At 37.0% G+C, this 18,079-nt stretch overlaps 1 protein-coding gene across 2 annotated transcripts in view; it reads right to left on the reverse strand.

Moving 5' to 3' along the window:
• Inpp4b (inositol polyphosphate-4-phosphatase type II B) overlaps positions 1 to 18,079 on the reverse strand; it is a 756,225-nt gene that overhangs the window by 198,155 nt on the left and 539,991 nt on the right. For both annotated transcript variants that reach the window (XM_026386173.2, XM_026386174.2), the window contains 2 exons: positions 11,590 to 11,701; positions 7,297 to 7,369 (listed from right to left, as the gene is read on the reverse strand). In XM_026386173.2, the coding sequence (XP_026241958.1) occupies positions 7,297 to 7,369; positions 11,590 to 11,701 (185 nt within the window). The remainder of the gene's footprint in view (positions 1 to 7,296; positions 7,370 to 11,589; positions 11,702 to 18,079) is intronic.

The raw sequence follows: 18,079 nt of genomic DNA on the forward strand, positions 1-18,079 counted from the left end.
CTTGAAAAATCACTAGTTTAATGTACTATGTACTCTTATAGAGGATCCATTCATTCTGTAGTTTTAATTATGCAGTTGTTTAATTGTTTAATTATTCAGCCAAATGTGCATACATTGCCTATTCTCCAAATGCTATATTACACTTATTCAGGGTAAGTCCTTGTAATCCAATTAGATACTGGCACACCCTCATTTGTGCTTGAAAATATCTTTGATATATATACATCTGAAATGTAAGTTGGCTGTTTTTAAAATTGGATAAGAACGGAAAAATATAAACAGAGATCATAAGAACACGATCCTAAGCCTGGCTCTAAGCAAACAGAGGGAAAGAGAAACATGAGAGGGCCTCAGAAAATACAGCAGAGAGATATTCCTTTTAAAAAAAATGATATAGGAAAAATAAATTGTTGAAAAATTTAGATTCACAAGAAAATGTAGTGACATTTCTTTAGGTATGTTATGAATTCTAAATTGTATCACAGTTTTAAATAATAAAAACAAGAGTAGAAATTGGATATAAGCTAAGTTGGACAAAGAACTGCTTTCCTAATGCAGCCAAACCCAGAAGCTCTTGGCCTTCCATTGAAGACGGAAGGCCAAGAATAAGAAAAACTAGAACAGATGCCATAATAAAATATGAAAGGACTGTTTGTCTCCAGTTGGTGACACTTGGTGAATCTACTCTACAGAATTCGGATTTAGATATTGAGTGGACAGAAAAAGGAATCTGCTTCAGCTCCATTCCTTCTTGAAGGGTACAACTGGAAAAGCCAGAAAAGGGTTCATATTTCATGCTGAGAAGCCAAGAGCGGCCTGTAGTCCACTGAACTCACCAAGTTCTCTGCCAACATGCCTCTGCTGCATTCCCTAGACTCAAAAGAAACCCCCCTTTCTGAGTGACATGTCATCATGCTATAACCCAGCTCAGATGGCACCTCCTCCAGGAAGCCTTCCTTAGCCTCTCTGCCTCCCTCCATCTGATGCCTCTCCTCTTACTGCATCTGCCATAGTGCTTGCCAATTATGCCACAGTTGCCAGTTTACTACATGTGATAGTTTAGACGCTGAATGTCTTGCACAGGTCCAAGTGTTAAAGGTTTGGTGCTGAAGATGGTGCTCCTGGCATGTAAGGAAACTTTAGAAAGAGCAGCCTAATGGAAGGTACTTAGGTCACTGGAGGCATATCCTCCAAGGGGATATGAACGCAGGTCTCCTTCTTTTCCTTTCTCTTGTTTGCTTTCTGGCACATGAGTTGAGCAATTTGCTCTACCACATGTTCCCACCATAACATGTCATTCTTGTCAAAGGCCTAAAGTAAATGCAGCCACCTCATCTTAGACCAGAACTTTCAAAACTGTGAGTCCAAATAAACCTTTTCTCTTTTTCGGTTGATTGCTTCAGGCATTTTGTTATAGTAATGAAAAGTTTACTAATACACTGGTCCATATCCCCCATAAGAATATGAACTTTTTTGTTTTTTTTTGGAGGGGGATAGGACCTGTGCCATTGTTTTTCTCATTGTCTTTGTTTTTCTTCTCCTGTACCTGGCATGGTGCCCATGTAAATGCAAACAATGCACAGAAAAGAGCTTAGACTTTGCAACTTAAATGTTTCCCATCACTACTTTGCATATGAAAAGAACAGACACAGACAGGGTACCTACAATTGTTTAAATGAAGAGGGGTAAGGGAAAACAGAAGGGCATATTTAAAATCCCCACTTTAAGGGAGAACACAGATTTCAGAAGGAGGGAAAGATTAACCATGGCTAGAAGTCCTTGTCTCAATCATCCACAGAATATTAACATTTTGACCACATCTTCTTGGTGCCTTTATTACTGTTCTTTTGGTTTATCTGAGGTGGGCAAGAAAGAAGACAGAACATGAACAGAGTTGAAGTATTTTGTTGAAGTGGTTGAAGGTTCCACTGACTGTTGGTGAAACACACTCTTCCATTTAAAGCCACTTACCATCCTAAATATCTTGGGGGCCCAGGAATGAAAATGTATGGAAATTCCAAAAGAGCAAGGTGAGTGGATTTCATCAAGTTTATTGAAGCAGCAAAAGGGCAAAGACGTTTGGCAACTAAAAAGGAGCAAATGCCAAGGTTACAAGCCACAATGGGCCCAAATTTTTATAATCAGAGAGTTATAAGGGGGAAAAAAATCTATCTAAACTTGTAAGAATACATGGTAATTTTGTTAATATAAAATGATATCATCTGACATTTGTCAAGGTAATAGATAAAACACATGAATACGAAGAAAAAAAGGCAAAAGCAAGATTTGCTTTTTGGCTGGAATACATGAGAACTCAAAAGGAATCCAGAAGGAAATATTTTTGACAATCTCTTAAAGTATTATGAATCACAGATGGTGGAGTTTATGAGAACGTTATCTCAATATTTAGTTCTGTTGCATGGTCATGTAAAAGGTAATTCAAATTTATGATTCTACATGAAGCAGAAAAAAAATTTTTAAATGAGAATTTTCTTATAATTTTTAAGGAGAGTAAACTATTTGATTCCAAACCTAAATAATTAAATTTGAACAGCTTTCTCAGGGGACCTGAAGCATAAATTCAAATAAGATTCACCTGTCATTTGTCACTTGATAATCATTCATTGAGCTTCTGTAGGGTTCTGGCTCTGGAGATCCTCCTGAAATTCAGAAGTCAAGGAAGGCATTGCTCCCCGCCCCACCAACCACTGTGTACCTGCTCTCAGCCTAGAGCTGCCAGATGCCCTAGCAGATTCTCCAGCCAGGCCTGTGTCCACTACTGGCTAATGATCACATCCATCACAATATGGGGCAGTCCCTGGTGCTGTTAAGAGGCTATCAGTGAGAGGAATGTATCTACATCGGAACTCCAAGTCCCTCAATTCCTAGAGCTTTTTCTCCATGAGATTAAAGAAAGAGAAGCCCCAGTGTTTTTGTATGAGTGTGTGTTTAGGGTTAGAAATCGCCCTTATCTAAAGGGAATCCGCTATCTTCTCTGGGTTTTTTTTTTTTTTTTTTTTTTGAAATTTCAAAGGTGCACATTCAGCAGGGCTGAGAACCCTTATTTCTTAATAATAAATTTTTATTTTACCAATAAATTACTGATCAAGTTCTACATGATAGAAGATTTTTATTAGGTTAATGGAAAAGGGTGCATGTTAGACCATGTAAAATTCAACGTAAAAGACTTATGGGTCCAATGCTTGTTAAAAAAAAAATGTATACCATAAATACAAGAAGAAAGAAAAAAAAAAGAAAGAAATAGCAACATCTCTTCTCCAATAATTTACACTCCTTCATCTTCTGAGAAGCAACAGTACTGGATGGTTTAACCCTATTTAGGGATAAAGAATCCAAGACATGGGGGCCTATTTTGAGGAAAGATGTGGTTCTTGTGTGAAGCAAGAAATAGAAACACCAACAAACTGTCCAAACAGGAAGGCAAACGGCATGCCTTTATGACTGACAGCAGCCAGTCCCTCAACTTTGTTTAGATGCCAACCTACACAGTCATGGAAATCACCGCTTGTCAGAGCTGTCCTCCTTGAATATGAGGGACAGCGTACATGTTGGGAGTCAGCAGGAAAGTGGTCTTCAAAGAAAATGAAGGACAAACGTACGGAATTCAACCCAGGAAGATGCTGCAGCCAGTCGAATGCCCGCTGAGACGGAAAACACACTCAAAACAGGATGATAACAGAGAGCTCTGTGACATGGCCCTGTGGCTCCTCAGATGAGTCATGGTGATGTAAGGATCTGTGGGCTAAAGTATTCTTTATAATTTTACAAAAAAAAAAAAAAAAAAAAGGAGAATTTGAGATAGCTAGGGAGAATTGTCTCCTTGACAATATTGTGAGAAGTCTGATCTCTAGGCAGGCGTTTTTGGCTGTAAATGACAACTCCCCAGAGATAAAACTATGAATGCCCGAGTTTGTATGTGACTCCATGTGAAACTGATTAAAGTACATACTTTCACAAAATGTTTCTAAAAAGGAAAACAAAGAAAAAGCTAACTCTGCTACACTCACCTCAAACATGAGAGAGCCAAATGGGACATCAAGGACTCGTGAGGTTAATGTGGCCACTTGATGTCCAAAGAGGTCACCTTGTCTGTCCACTGGTGTCACCTGCTTGTTGGCAAACCTAGGGCTGGCATTGGTTCTTAGGACAGCCTGGGCTATGCTCTTACATGATTACCACAAAAGCCAGCAGTGGGCAAGGTACTTGGCCTGATGTGACTTAAAAAGAACCCCCAACCCCATGCCCAGGTTCTATACATTCAAAACTAATTCCCCGCCGCCCATCCCCCAACATCAAATACTTTCAGCTTTCTTACTACTATTCTGCTTAAATAAATTCATAAATAATTAAGGAGATAAGCCTATGTTTTAACAACCTTATTTTATAGGCTCTCTATTTAGAAAGTCAAACTAAATAAGAGCTTCCTCTCTCTGATACTTATCACTGTGTCTTTGGTTTGGTTTGTTTTCCCACATAGCGAAGGTACTTATATTTCATTCTTATGGAATTGTAAATTCTGCCCCCACCACTCCTTCTCCCCCTTCCTCTCCCACCCTCAATTCCCCAAATTCCTGACTTAAACATTCGACTTGCAAGGTAAATAGGCCATGAAAAGGGTGAGATCTCCGGGTGAAGAGATTTTCTTTTTACAATAGATAAGAGAATTTCCTGAGTTATAAATGAAACCTCTGGAGATATAAATAGAATACTGAAGAGTACACTGAGATATGACATTCTCTCCCACTCACTCAAAAAGTACTTCATAACTCACTGGAGACCGGCAAGTTCCATATAATATATTAATACAAAGCCTTGAGAAGAATGTCAATAGCTCCCTTTGCCTATAGATTAAAAAAGAAAAAAAAAAAAGTACCACTTGGGAGTTTAATGGATTTATTCCAAAGTTGCTGAGTTTATATAGATAAATAAATGGAACAAAAGACAAAGGTACACACAGGCCAAAGTCATACATATTCTATGCCGGTACAATGCACTTTTTATTTTGAACAGAGATAGTTTATGTATAGTGCTTAGCTTGTATTTTTAAAACTTTCTAAAAACCTAGGCTTTATGACAGCGACTTTCTTTTAGTCTGATCTTTCCTAATATAAAATGACTCAGAAAATATTTGTGATAAATAATCTATGGTCAGAAAGCTCCTTGGGTTTCCCTGGACTAAAGACATTTAGTAATAGCTTCAGAAAAACCTGAAATATCACCACCAACTGTCACCACCGTGAATGGAGAAAAGCATTAACCCACAATGTTTGACTCCACCAAGTAAGTGCACTTAAGTGCAGAATTGAGCTGTTCCCATGAATTCCACATCTGCTGTCTTTGTCTTATAATGTACACATAACAAGCAATGATCAAGTAATCTCAAAGAATATGTGTTTCCAAAGCGTACAGACTCTAGACCTAGGTCTTAGGAGGTGTGGATTCATTTTCCAGTATTCTACCTCTGTAACTTATACCTTCGGTCCTACATTTGTTTACTTAGGAGTAAATTTTTCTCTTTTGCTTTGAAATTTAATCAATCAGTATCTTAAAAATGACATTTCTTTTTGTGTGTTGAAAGGTAAAGGTTTAACATGAATGAAACTTTCAATTATGTGATAATTATAGTATAGATGATGTGAGTGATAACATGAGTCATTCCAATTGTAATTAACATGAACTCAACATCTGTCACACTCAAAATCATTTTTCAGGAAAACATGTCATAAAATGAAATGGATGGATCATATGAACATATTAAAGTAAAGGACTAAAGGTTTAGTAAACCTTCAGATGAAAAAATAAACATGAACAAGACCCTTTGATAACACTTCAGATATTGAACCACACTGATAATTTACAGATATTTTATGGTTTTTGGATGATCTAGCTGTCTGGGTAGACCACTCAACACTGTAATTCACATCACTTCTGAGATTAAATCTTCAATAAAAAATAACCATCCAAAAAAAAAGCTCCCATACCATTTGTTCAAGGGCTGAGAAGCAGCTATTCTCTTCTGACATAATGCTTCATTTGGCATAAGTAGGGTTGATTTTTTTACATGTTTCTCAATTAAATTTAATTTGATTTCTGTCTGTGTATAATACAGTCAAAGGGTGTATTCTCTTCTCCAGTGCCTGTTATTAGCTGCCCCTAATAAACAGCTAATAATTTAGAAGTTATATATGAGTAAGTCTTTGAAGTTCTGCACCATTCATTAATCTGATTTTCATGCTATCTATGTTGTTATTCCAATGTAAATAACACAGCAGAACTAGAAAAATATAGAAGACTTATTTTACTGTGACAGCAACTTGGGAAGTAGTGGCATGGCCTGGGACTTAAGAACAAATGCCTTAGTACAGAAACTGGTGTGAATTCTGTACCCACTACTATTTACCAGGTGGGGGGCTCCTAATGATTTCCTCATCTGCACAGTATTGCAATGGTAACACCTTCCCCAAACATGTGTTGCAGGACTGTCAGAGGCATCAGGTATACTGCCTATCACCATAGCATCCATCATATATTGATAATGGTCATAGTAACTTACATTATCCTTCAAAAATAGTTATGTAAGTTGACATAGTCAGTATTATCACACATATCCTAACCATACCACACATTTCAATTTTATACATAAATGCATTTAATACATTGTTTGATGCCTTGTTAAAATTGCAATAAATGGCTATGAACAGACACCTGCCCAAGGATATTCAAATGTGGTTATGAATTTTCCTATTGAATTCATTTATCTTTTTTTCAGAAGTTTTTCTTAGTTGTAGATGGACACAATACCTTTTATTTGATTGATTGATTGATTTTATATGTGGTACTGAGGACCTAGCCAGCCAAGCACTCTACCACTGAGCCACAGCCCCAACCCCTTATCTATCATCTTAACAACATCATTTTATGAAGTATATAATTAGAAAGTCAAACTAGATAAGAGGTTCTCTTTCTATTTGTCTGTTAGTGTTTGTTAAAATTGCAATACATGACTATGAGTAATAGACAAATATTATATTTCATATAATATTCAGTTCCATGGCCAAGAGGTCTTCTACATATAGCTAAGATTTGTCTATGTTTCCTATGGAATTGTATACTCTGCCTCTATTCCGCTGGCTCTACCTGATTCCCAGTTTATTTATTAAGTGCTCAGAAGTCATTCTCTGGCAAAACTGCCCAGTTTCAGAGTTAAATTCATAGAAAATTCAAGTCTATGTTCATTTGACACTCATATAATTATCCAAAAACTGAGTTACATACCTGCATTCAAAAAAGGTAAGTTATCTTTTCCACTCACACTTTCTGGGGCTGTACATTCATATACCAGGGCACACTAGGAGAAAATAAAAGAGATAAATATATTTGAAAATAATCAAGATGAGAAATGAAATTACTTTTTGTTTATAAAAAGAGAAAAACATATTTCTACTATGAATCTTGTTTAATTTGTGATTATTTGCTCAAATTTATATGTAAGACATTTGTATTATACAATTATAAAGTACATCTCAGTTCTGGTAGAAGGCTATGCAGGGAAGAAACCAAAGAGTTGGGGAATATCCTAATGTTCCTAAGGAACTGTAACCAACAGAGGACACAGGAGGTTGATAAGAGACCAGGGTTCACAGAGGCACATCTAGAATTCATTTTTTCATATGAGTTTCCTTCTATCTCCAGCCCACAAATGGGGGGATTCTGGGGAAGGAGGAAAGTGAATTTTCTGGCAATATGTACCAGCTATAAACAAGAGAATGTAAACAAAACAAACAGGAAAAAAATATCCTAGAAAGTTATTTGGGTGAGTATCTATGGGAAGCATTCATCCTCCTGTAGGGTCTGCTTGGCTGAGCTCAAGAGAATGCATAGGAGTTAGAAATGATGGTGGAATGTGATGATCATTATTATCCAAAGTACATGTGTGAAGATACGCATCGGTGTGAGTATGTTGTGTATACAACCAGATCACCCTCCCCAGGAGGTTGGACCAGAATTCCCTGGGCAACTTCCCAGCTGTTCTAACACTTGTCTCCTCCCACCCCTGGCCTGTCTGTCCTCAGGGTCTCCTCCCCGTTGGGAATCGTGAACACTGAGGTTCCCATTAAAGAGGGAATTGTTTCATGTTCCTTAAACTTTGAGGAGGTAGGTACATAAATCAAAGCACTGATTCAAATGTTGCCTTCTGTATTTTTACAGTCTACTACTTATCCCTCTATGGTCATGTTCATCAGATTACACAGTAACTTTGTGGTTGGTTGAAACATGAGCTTTTGTAACTATTTTACTGAGGTCCCAGGAAAAATGAAAAAATGAAAAACTGCAAACAGCTCTTAACATTTGATACCCTCCTAAATCATTTTTCTGATCAACTGGAAGTCACAGGTGGTTCCCTTCTTTTAACCCATAAGCTAGTTTGGAATTGCACTTCTCAAATCACTGGAGCAATGTGCAATGATGCTTGGACATACTTAAAATTCTTTATTTTTCCCTCTTTCCTATATTTCTTCTACTCCTTTCAGACTCTACAGGGCTGTTAAAATAATCTTCCATAAACACTATATTCATCATATCAATGTTCTGCTCTAGCATGTATAATGGGTATTTACAGACCAATCAAACCTAATATTCTCAGATGGGTCTGGACGTTTTCCCATGATTTGTCCCTGATACCCTTCCATGAAATAACTAGATATATAGCTACAAGACACCCTCATTTCCAAAAGAAGAACATTATCAACATAACTTACAGGAAAGGTGAGATCGAACCCTTCGAGTAAAGTCCATAATTTATAGAGACCAGGCCATTATTCTGACACAGCTTTCCCATATGAGGCACTCTGTCTCCTTGTCATAAAAGATGGCTTCATGTTTTCTAATAGAAGGAGTGTATTATTTTGCAAAGTGGACACAGAAATGTGACCTTCACATACTCATATCTCCCATCCAAACTGGAAGGCAAATATTTAGGACAATTTTGACCTAACAGTCTTCTTCTATTGCAATTTTACTGTATTTTAAAATTCTGCTATTTATAATGCTCTCAAAATTTAGATTCAGGGCAAAAAATAGAAAGTATCCCAGAATAGGTACTGCATTAACTAATGCTAATTATTTCCTTACCAGGAACCAAACTAATAGACACACTAATCTGGGACTTTTTAGCCTCCAGAACTGTAAGAAGGTAAGTTCCTGCTGTTCAAGCCACCTGGTCTAAGGTATTTTGTTATGACAGCACAAGCTGAATAAAATAGGTTTCACTACCATCTGCTTAAATGGACATGAGAGATAACATGCATCACTCTCAGGGAACAAACTACAATGCTAACAGAAATTCCACTCCTTCATTCTCAAATTAGGCAAAGCAGTAAAAACAATGCTATTTTAGGGATGACTTCTATTTCAGTTACTTTCCCTTTTCACATACGTCAATCATTCAAGACCTAAATCACCATTAGTAACAAATGGTGTTAATACCCTTTCTGTGGATTTGGGGTTAGCAGATCTACAGAAGAGTATGATGCTTGGACATACTTACACATACATTTGCAGTTCTAAAATAACACCCCCCAAAATTCTGACCACATTTTGAAAACACTAAGAAAACTTATTTCCACGTATTCTTCTAAATATTGCATACATATTGCATCTTAATATGTTTTTCACTCAATAATGAGTTTTGCAAGGGATTAACGAAAGACTTGATAGTTACTTTATAAAATATTCACAAAAGGTCAGTTTTTTGAAAAATCCAGACACGACAGAGATGCTGCCATCTTTGGTTTGCTTCCCTTCTTTGTCAACTTATGACTCATCCCTGGTGTCTACTGCCGCCTTCTATTTCTAGAATAGCTCGGTTACACCTTTTTTGTTTTTTTAAAGTTCTGATGATTGAGCCAGAAGTATTATATAGGACTTAGGTGGGGCATATTCCTAGGTATCAAGTTCTCTCTCTATGAAAAGAGCATGATTCAGTGTGTACTATCTCCAACAGCGACAGTCTGGAGGCGAGGGGCGGGTGAGCTGGAGGAGAAAGGGGAAGTGGCTGGGAGTAGAGCCAGGAAAGCAGCTCTGCTTTGAAATGGGAAGGGTTTCTGCTACTGGTCCCCTGGTCCATGGCTACAGGTCCAGGTATGGTAATCCGTCTACTCCTGCATCCAGTCCCCCACTTAGCATCTAAATCATCTTTCCCTAAACTTGATACAAGAGATCACGGGATGGTGACCAAGATGAATCTTATATGGGACTCCAAAGGGAACAATGCTGGAACAAAGGGACCAAACCAGGACAGGGGTCTTGAATGCAGAAAAGCCACCTGGTCTAAGGTATTTTGTTATGACAGCACAAGCTGAATAAAACAGGCTTCACTACTATCTGTTTAAATGTACATGAGAGATAACATGCATCAATGAGGAGCTCCTGCCAAACTTTGCCCCAGTCCTGACATTTGCAAGTGACCTGATTTAAACTTTAGGTCTTCTTGGAATATTTTCATGGTATATAATAATGTCCCAATGGGAACATGAGGGAATAAAGAATAGTAAAGTTTAGGGGCAACACAGAAGATGCTGGCTGATTCTGGTACAAGAAAAGTATTTTTTGAAAGTCTTATATATTTTATAAATAGTAAATGTTGGATAAACATCTTCTTCCATGTCGATGTTTCCTAAGTATCAAAATTGAACATGCTCCAAGATAAGAAAAATAAACTAGAAAATACATCACAGTGATCTTATAATTTTAAAATGTTCACTTATGAAAAGGTAGGTATTAAAGTATATAAAACAATTCATTTTCCTCCCTCCCCCCCAAAAAGAAAAATCCTACTGGCATTTTTTAAGTATGTTCCTGTGCTTCAATTGCTTCCATAAAATAGGCAACTGCATTCCTAACAAAGGAATTTATGTTAATATTTATATCAGGTTTTTCTTTCTTAGGGAAAAGGAAGCAATAGAAAGAGAAAATCCTGTACACATATTTGTTTGCACTGAGCCTTTATCATGGGCTTCAAAAAAGCTGCTTCTGGCTGGCATTGTCCCTCCGCTAGAGCTGTCCCTCTGCAATATATTATTTCCTGCCTCTCTCTGTACAATTTCACAAGGCACGCAGTTCTTGTTAAATCTGCCTTCCATCACATAAAAAGGAAATCCAAATTAAAATTGCATCTCTTTCCAATGAGAGCTCTGGGAGGAGAGAGCAGGTTACGTTTTGGCAAAGCCCTCCCAGAATCTTCTGTGCATCTCATGCAGGGTTAATTATGACAGAATGCAACCATGATCAATACTTTTGTTCCAAATGAGAAGAGGCAGTGTCAGCAAGGGAGCTGGCAGTGAAGAGAAAGGTGTTTCTGAATGGTGCGTAGCCCTGCCTCGTTCCATACAAATGGACCCTCTGGTTCAGAGGATGAAACACTCATGTTGTACTTCAATTCCAGAGCTGATTCTCATTTAGCTTTTGAATAATGAGATTTCAAACCCCACAGAGTGTTAGAGATACAGGCATCTGGCAAAACTGATCATTTCTAATTTAATTTGTGCAAGGAGCTGATTGCAATCCTACCTTTTGTCCCTGCACATCTGTTGTGATGTGGTCGGTTTCCCCATCCTCGATCTCCCCCATCTTCACGACACTGACTTCTATGGTGCCAACCACTTTGCCACCATCTGAAGTTCTGCAAGCAGAAATCAATGAAATTCAGAGGTAAGAATCTTCTCCCTCTAAACATGTACAAATAACACTTGTTTCTGAAAACCAGTAACATTGCTATTTACCTTGTCTTAAACATATCTGCTAAAAAAAAAAAGCAAATTATATTACCTGTATTGGTATTTTAATTTCAAATGAAAATTAGAAATGTATTTATGAGATAAACTAGATCAAAAGCTACTTCAAGAATAGGAGTCTTCCTAAAGAGTCTCAGGAGCAGCCTCAGGAAAAGAACATTGTTGTCTCCAACCTGTAGCCATCAAATGTCTATGACAGCATAAACCATCGTCCCTCAATCCCAACTGCATGACCTAGAGTACTTGCTTATCCCAGAAAATAGAAACGAAAATAAATAACCATGTATCCATCTATGGCTGAGCCACTGGCTACAAAAATCTGACTTTGTACATTTTTCCCTAGTGTATTTTTTTCTTCTAAGAGAAAAAGGTAAAGAAAATTCTCTCCTAGCAAACATTAGTTAAGGCACATGCAAAGCAGAACATAACCTAGAGTTTATTTAGTATAGCCTCTTATTTTTCAGACAAAGAAGTTGACACACAAAAGGAGAGGAAGACTAGTCAAAGGTTACACATAGCAGCCCCGGGTCTAGTCTTCCTCAAGTGCATTGGTCATTGAATAACTCTTCTAAACTTAAAGATAATTTTATTAGATTTTTATCATCATTATTTTCATCAGCATAAAAGCATTATGGTTGGCAATTACTGTGGAAGCCAAAGATAAACTAATGAACCACCACACATTAAAATTCTTCTGTTTCTCTTTCTGGGCAAGAAAACCTTTATAATAAGTGCTGCCCTTATACCATGGAAACACTGTGACACATAACAACATGTTTCCCTCCAGTCCTACTGTGAAAGTAGGTAGCATGTTACCACACAGGTCTGACATGCTGCTGTACCTTCTCTCTAGCCACTTGGACTAAATGACAGTGATCATGTGACACTTCATTTTCTTTTTGAGTTATGTTCTTTTCTGAAATTTGCTTTTCACTTTAATCGGAGTACAAATGGTGTATCTCTTTTATCCAATTCCCTCTAAATGTTGCTATATTATTATGAGAGGTATCAGTTTAACAAAGTCAGTACGTTTAACAAAAAAGACTCATTAAAATAATGAGGAAACTAAGTGAAAAGGAAGCATAACTACATTACTAGATCATGATACATTTTTCCAGCAAAATAAAGCGTATAAATTAAAAGCCACCTTTTGAATTATGTTTTTAAGAAAATTGGAGTAGGAAAATATTAATGTACACAATGAAGGTCAAAATGCAATAAACTAGAGATGATATAGATAGAAAAAATTGACTTATATAAGATCAATATTAACACTGAAATATGAAGTAAAATGCTAGTTGGCTATTTTAAAATCAGTGGCAATTATCATAATATTGACACAATTATTTGACATTAATATAGAGAATTCAAACATTCATCACCATGAAGATACACACAAGAGATGTTATAATCTGTGATACTGTAGAAAACTATATTAGCTCCAATTCTGGGATAGCTTTAAATAACTCATTACATCATTTTCCACTTAAACATGACATAATGACTTATCATAGGCATGTGGGGCATACCTTGGCATGATTCTTCCAGATTTGGTAGTGTAATAAAAATCCTCATTGATAGTATGAATTTCTTTTTCTTTTTTAACTAGAGATTTGCAGACTCCTCCCAACAAAAATAACCAGTTAGCTAAATGAATAATGTTATCTTTTTCTTTTCAAAAGGAATGGCTTAAAAATAATTCCTTAACCAAACTAAACTAACTTAACTTCCAGGAATGTAAATCCTATGTGTAACATTCTAATTTTTTTTTTTAACAAACTAATCCAAATAAGACACCTAATGAGTTAGAACAGTAGGTAAAGCTTTCACAGCCACTTCCAGGGCTGTGTAATCATTAAAATGACATCTGTCATAATGGTGACAAGTGTCAACTCAAGGACTGGGCTGGGCAATCACATAACCATATGAGGCTAAGTTTTCCTCTTTTGTAACTCAATCCTTCTCTCAAGGATTAAATTCTGTGCTCATCACAGTGCCTAGGAGTTGTACTCATATATTAGCAGCGTCAACAGAATCATTAATGCATCATGTTTTAACCAATAGAAATTCATTAAATATGATTTGATGTAATTCTCCTAAGAATGATTACTCAAAAAAATCTCTAAGAGTATAGTAAAAAGAGTATAGGATCTCATGGCATGTACATTTCAAGAGTGACTGAATGCTCACTGGAGATACAAGACTTAGTGATAATGGATGACGGTACAAAGCCCACATTCCTGGTCGTGCAAAGTATACAGATCTATAACTATCACAGTCCAAGTAAACCTTTCAAAATGCTGAGAACATAAAAAAAGCAATACACAATGGAAGACAACTTTTGAGCTCTAATCTTTTGTAGTTATCTAGCTACTTGTTCAATGATTTGTCTACCTTCTGGGTTTCCAGTTTTATCTCTTATTGGCTTCTACTTAGTCACTAAGTAGAATTAAAGTCAGGAATTTGCTTAATCTAGTGTTACCACAGAATTCTAGAGTTGATTTCTCCCCAAAATCATTTTAGATACATAGTTCTTTGGAGCACCCTAAAGTATATCTCCTCATCTTATATTTGTAGAAGATGAAATGTTGAACCCAGGTTAAATAAACCCCAAACAACCCATATAGTGCCCTGTCACTGAATTAGAATATAGAAGCCAATTCTTAATATAACAATTCACTGCACACAACAGATATCAATGCCTCTCTTCAATCAGGAGAGTCACAAAAGAAATATTTATTTCGTGTTCCAGAAGGTCCATTCAAAGATGACATCACAGAGATTTAGAAAACAAATTTACTTGTAAATGATTAAGTACCTATCACCCAACAAGTTGGGGAAACTTAGTAATAATAGCTTAACCATTATGCACCACTGTTTATGCATCATGTTTTAACCAATAGAAATTCATCATATCTGCATAGAAGATACATTGAAGAGAGTTCTGGGCTAGGAATCAAGAAACCCAAGTTCTACTTCCACCTCAGCTACTAATTATCTATGTGACCAAGTACATAAAATTTCATTTCTCTGCATTTCAGATCCTTTTACTGCAAAATAAAGTGTTGGTCTCTAACAGCTATTCCACACTATTGGCCCTTGAACCCCATCCTCTAGCCACTTCTATGATTTCATAACAGCCACCATAGGCCATTACAGGTTAATATGGACTCAAGGACAATCTTAAGCACATTCTAGCCTCTCCTCCTTAATCCCACCTTCTGTCCCACTTCACCCCCCAAACAAAACAAAACAAATGGGTGCCAAACCTGGGGAATAAGTGAACAACAAATTTGACTGAACCCCAAATAGAAGCAATCTTCAGATCCTTTCCTAGCAATTCATGTGACAATAAGATGAAGTGCTCTTAGAAATATCTCAATCTACACCAAGAAATGAAAAAAAAAAAAAAAACAACTGTCATTTCAGAGACTGTATTGCCGGATTCATTATCATTGTTGAAAGCAGAGTTTCATAAGAAAAGACAAAGTGGATGATAGTTCACGGCCACTGTTGTATTTCTACCACAACATCAAGGTCCTCTTTCCATCAGACTTAAATATTTAAGCATGCCAACAAGATGTGGAAGACAAGAAAGGGGGATTTCGGCAACACAAATCTACACATTTTTCTCACTTAGGTTTTAAGGTACATAATACATTAGTAAATAAGCTCTTTTAAATATGCTTTTAAAATGACTTCCTGAAGTGTCCTAACATTTTCAATCTCATATGCTGAAACATGCACAGATATTTTAGAAGTACATATACAAAATGCAAAATGTTCTTCTAATCAAGTACAAGTTAATGTACCTCATTCTCTAAACTTTTTTCCCCACCTATTTCACCACCCTTATTACAGGAAAAGAGGGAGGAAAAGAGAGCAGGAGAAAAGAAAAATAGTTTCAGAAATGTTAAACAGCAAAATGTAAATAACTTTTCTATTTTGGAAATGTCGCAGAGATGCAAACCAACAAATGACTCTGTAAACATCCGGGAAAAAGCCTCATTAGCACTGTCAGTCTTTGTGAATTTGAAGTAGCACCGGTACATACCCAGGAATTTGCAGCTGCAAGACGTGCTTGACGTTGAAACCATCTAGACGTGTAACTAGAAAATGAAAAGCTCACCCGGACAGGAGAATAAACAAAGGCCATAAACGAACAGAGTCAGTCAGTCAGTCAGTGCAGCCTGATGATCTTTTTTTCTGGCACAATTATACAGCAGTGCTAACCTCATGCAAGTGAGAGTTCTCTATGTGTAAGTAAGAACACCTCTGTTCTAGATGAAATTCACAAAGCCATAAAGCTCTTTCAAACTTATACTCAAATAAAACTTTTAGTAGTTCTTAATAGGAATGGCTTACATACACCAAAATTTAGTTGTGGGATTTTTTTTATATTTTCTCCTTATAGATTCACCTGCAGAAATTCCACCCACTCTCATGGAACTCCAATGTTCTTGTAAGACGGACCACAATTTTATATTCCCAGTTCAATCCCAATTTCTATTTCTAAATTACCTTGGTCTTGATGTCATTGTTGAACATTCTAGAAGCTTGACACCTAACCCTTCATTTTTTCAAACCCAAACTCACGCAAAAGCATGTTAGTCTAAAACCAAAACAGAAAGCACTCCTCTTCTCCCTTTGCCTTTTCTTTATCCTCCCGTCACTAAGCCCTGATTCTTTCCCCCGATGTCTCTTACATGTATCTCTTCCCAACAGCATCATCCAGATAGATCACATCTCTTATGTTGTTACACTTGAAGAATCTATTTCTGTTCTCCAGTATCTTTCCCTTCCATTCCATCTATGCCAAGTTTTCTGCCTAAGCTCTGCTTTCACTGTTTTATTTTATTTTTCTCATGTTAAAAGTCTTCAGACACAGCCCAATCCCTATCCAGAGAGGAGGGACTAGATAGCAACAGTCTTTCAAGGCCTGATATCAGGACCTGTCAACTTTATGGACAGCTCAGTATTTTTGGTTCAAATTGATCCACCTCATCGTACGTCATTAAATAATGGAGTATGATGTGGTGGAAAGCGCCGTGGACCTTGAGTACCAAAGTTCCTAGCCAAGGTGCTGGTTCCCTATATAGTAAACAGCTTTGTAATTGGAAACAGGCAGCTCAGCTTCTAAAAAGGTCTCCCAGCTTTAAACTATGAAGACTGTAAACCATCCACTTACCTCACAAGATTTATGTAACTCAAAATAACAGATTTTAGGTTTAAATATAAAAATGATTCTATAACAAGTAACACAGTTACACAGCCTGGGCCACAAAGCTTCAAGAGTACATTGTACAAATAATAACCATCACTTTTTCAGGTCTGTAGATCCATTTTTAATGCTGAAAATGAAACCACCACCAAATGAGGAATACCACTAATACAAATTTCACCCTTGTCAGACACTATTAAAATCTGTCGTTAAATTATATTTTGAAACTTGTTTCAATAATAAAAGTGAAATATAAACCATCTCCTTGGATTAAGAATCAACCCATCAGCAAAGTGAGAAAACAAGGTTGGTGTCCTGGGAATGCCATTGTCAGGAGGCTAAAGTAACTAAAATTACAGTAGAATTAATCACACATCTTGATCTGCCAGTAGGGCTTCAGGTAGCGTAGGAGAAGCCCACTGTAGCCCATCACACACATGGAACACAACTACAACCCCTGGACATGGAGCAGTTACAGTATTTGAGAGATTTGAAAACAGAATCAGGCAAACGTGGGGGTGAGGTGGACCAGCATCTCAAACACCTCACAGCCAGCAGTGAGGGTGCAGTTTCCCCCTCGGGTATCCCTTGACCTAGACCCCAACACAGCCTCAAATGCAGAGATTAGCATTGGTGTAAACAGACAGGGATCCAGGAAAAGGCCTCTAGGGAGATTGAAACCAGAGGGTTCTACAACACACCTGATGAATCTACAAACATCTAGCAATGAATGTTTGGAATCCAATTATTCGTTTCTTTCTTAAAAATGAAAATGCTTTGTAATGGACAACAGATCAGTGGCTGCTAGGGGTTTTTGTGGGTAGACATAGGAACCAACAGGGCAGCAGAAAAGAGTTTTTGTATCCTAACTATGTTGGTGGTTATGAGAATTTATTCACGTGTTACAATTCATAGAACTGTACAACAATAAAAAGTCAGTTTTACTCTGTTAGTTCATGAAATCAAAGAAATGAGAAAGGACACAGCCATTTGCTGTGATGATAATTTAGTAGACAATAAAAACATCAATTTGGTCTGGGAATAT

This window comes from Urocitellus parryii, chromosome 10 (genome assembly GCF_045843805.1).
Source record: "Urocitellus parryii isolate mUroPar1 chromosome 10, mUroPar1.hap1, whole genome shotgun sequence".
NCBI lineage: Eukaryota > Metazoa > Chordata > Mammalia > Rodentia > Sciuridae > Urocitellus > Urocitellus parryii.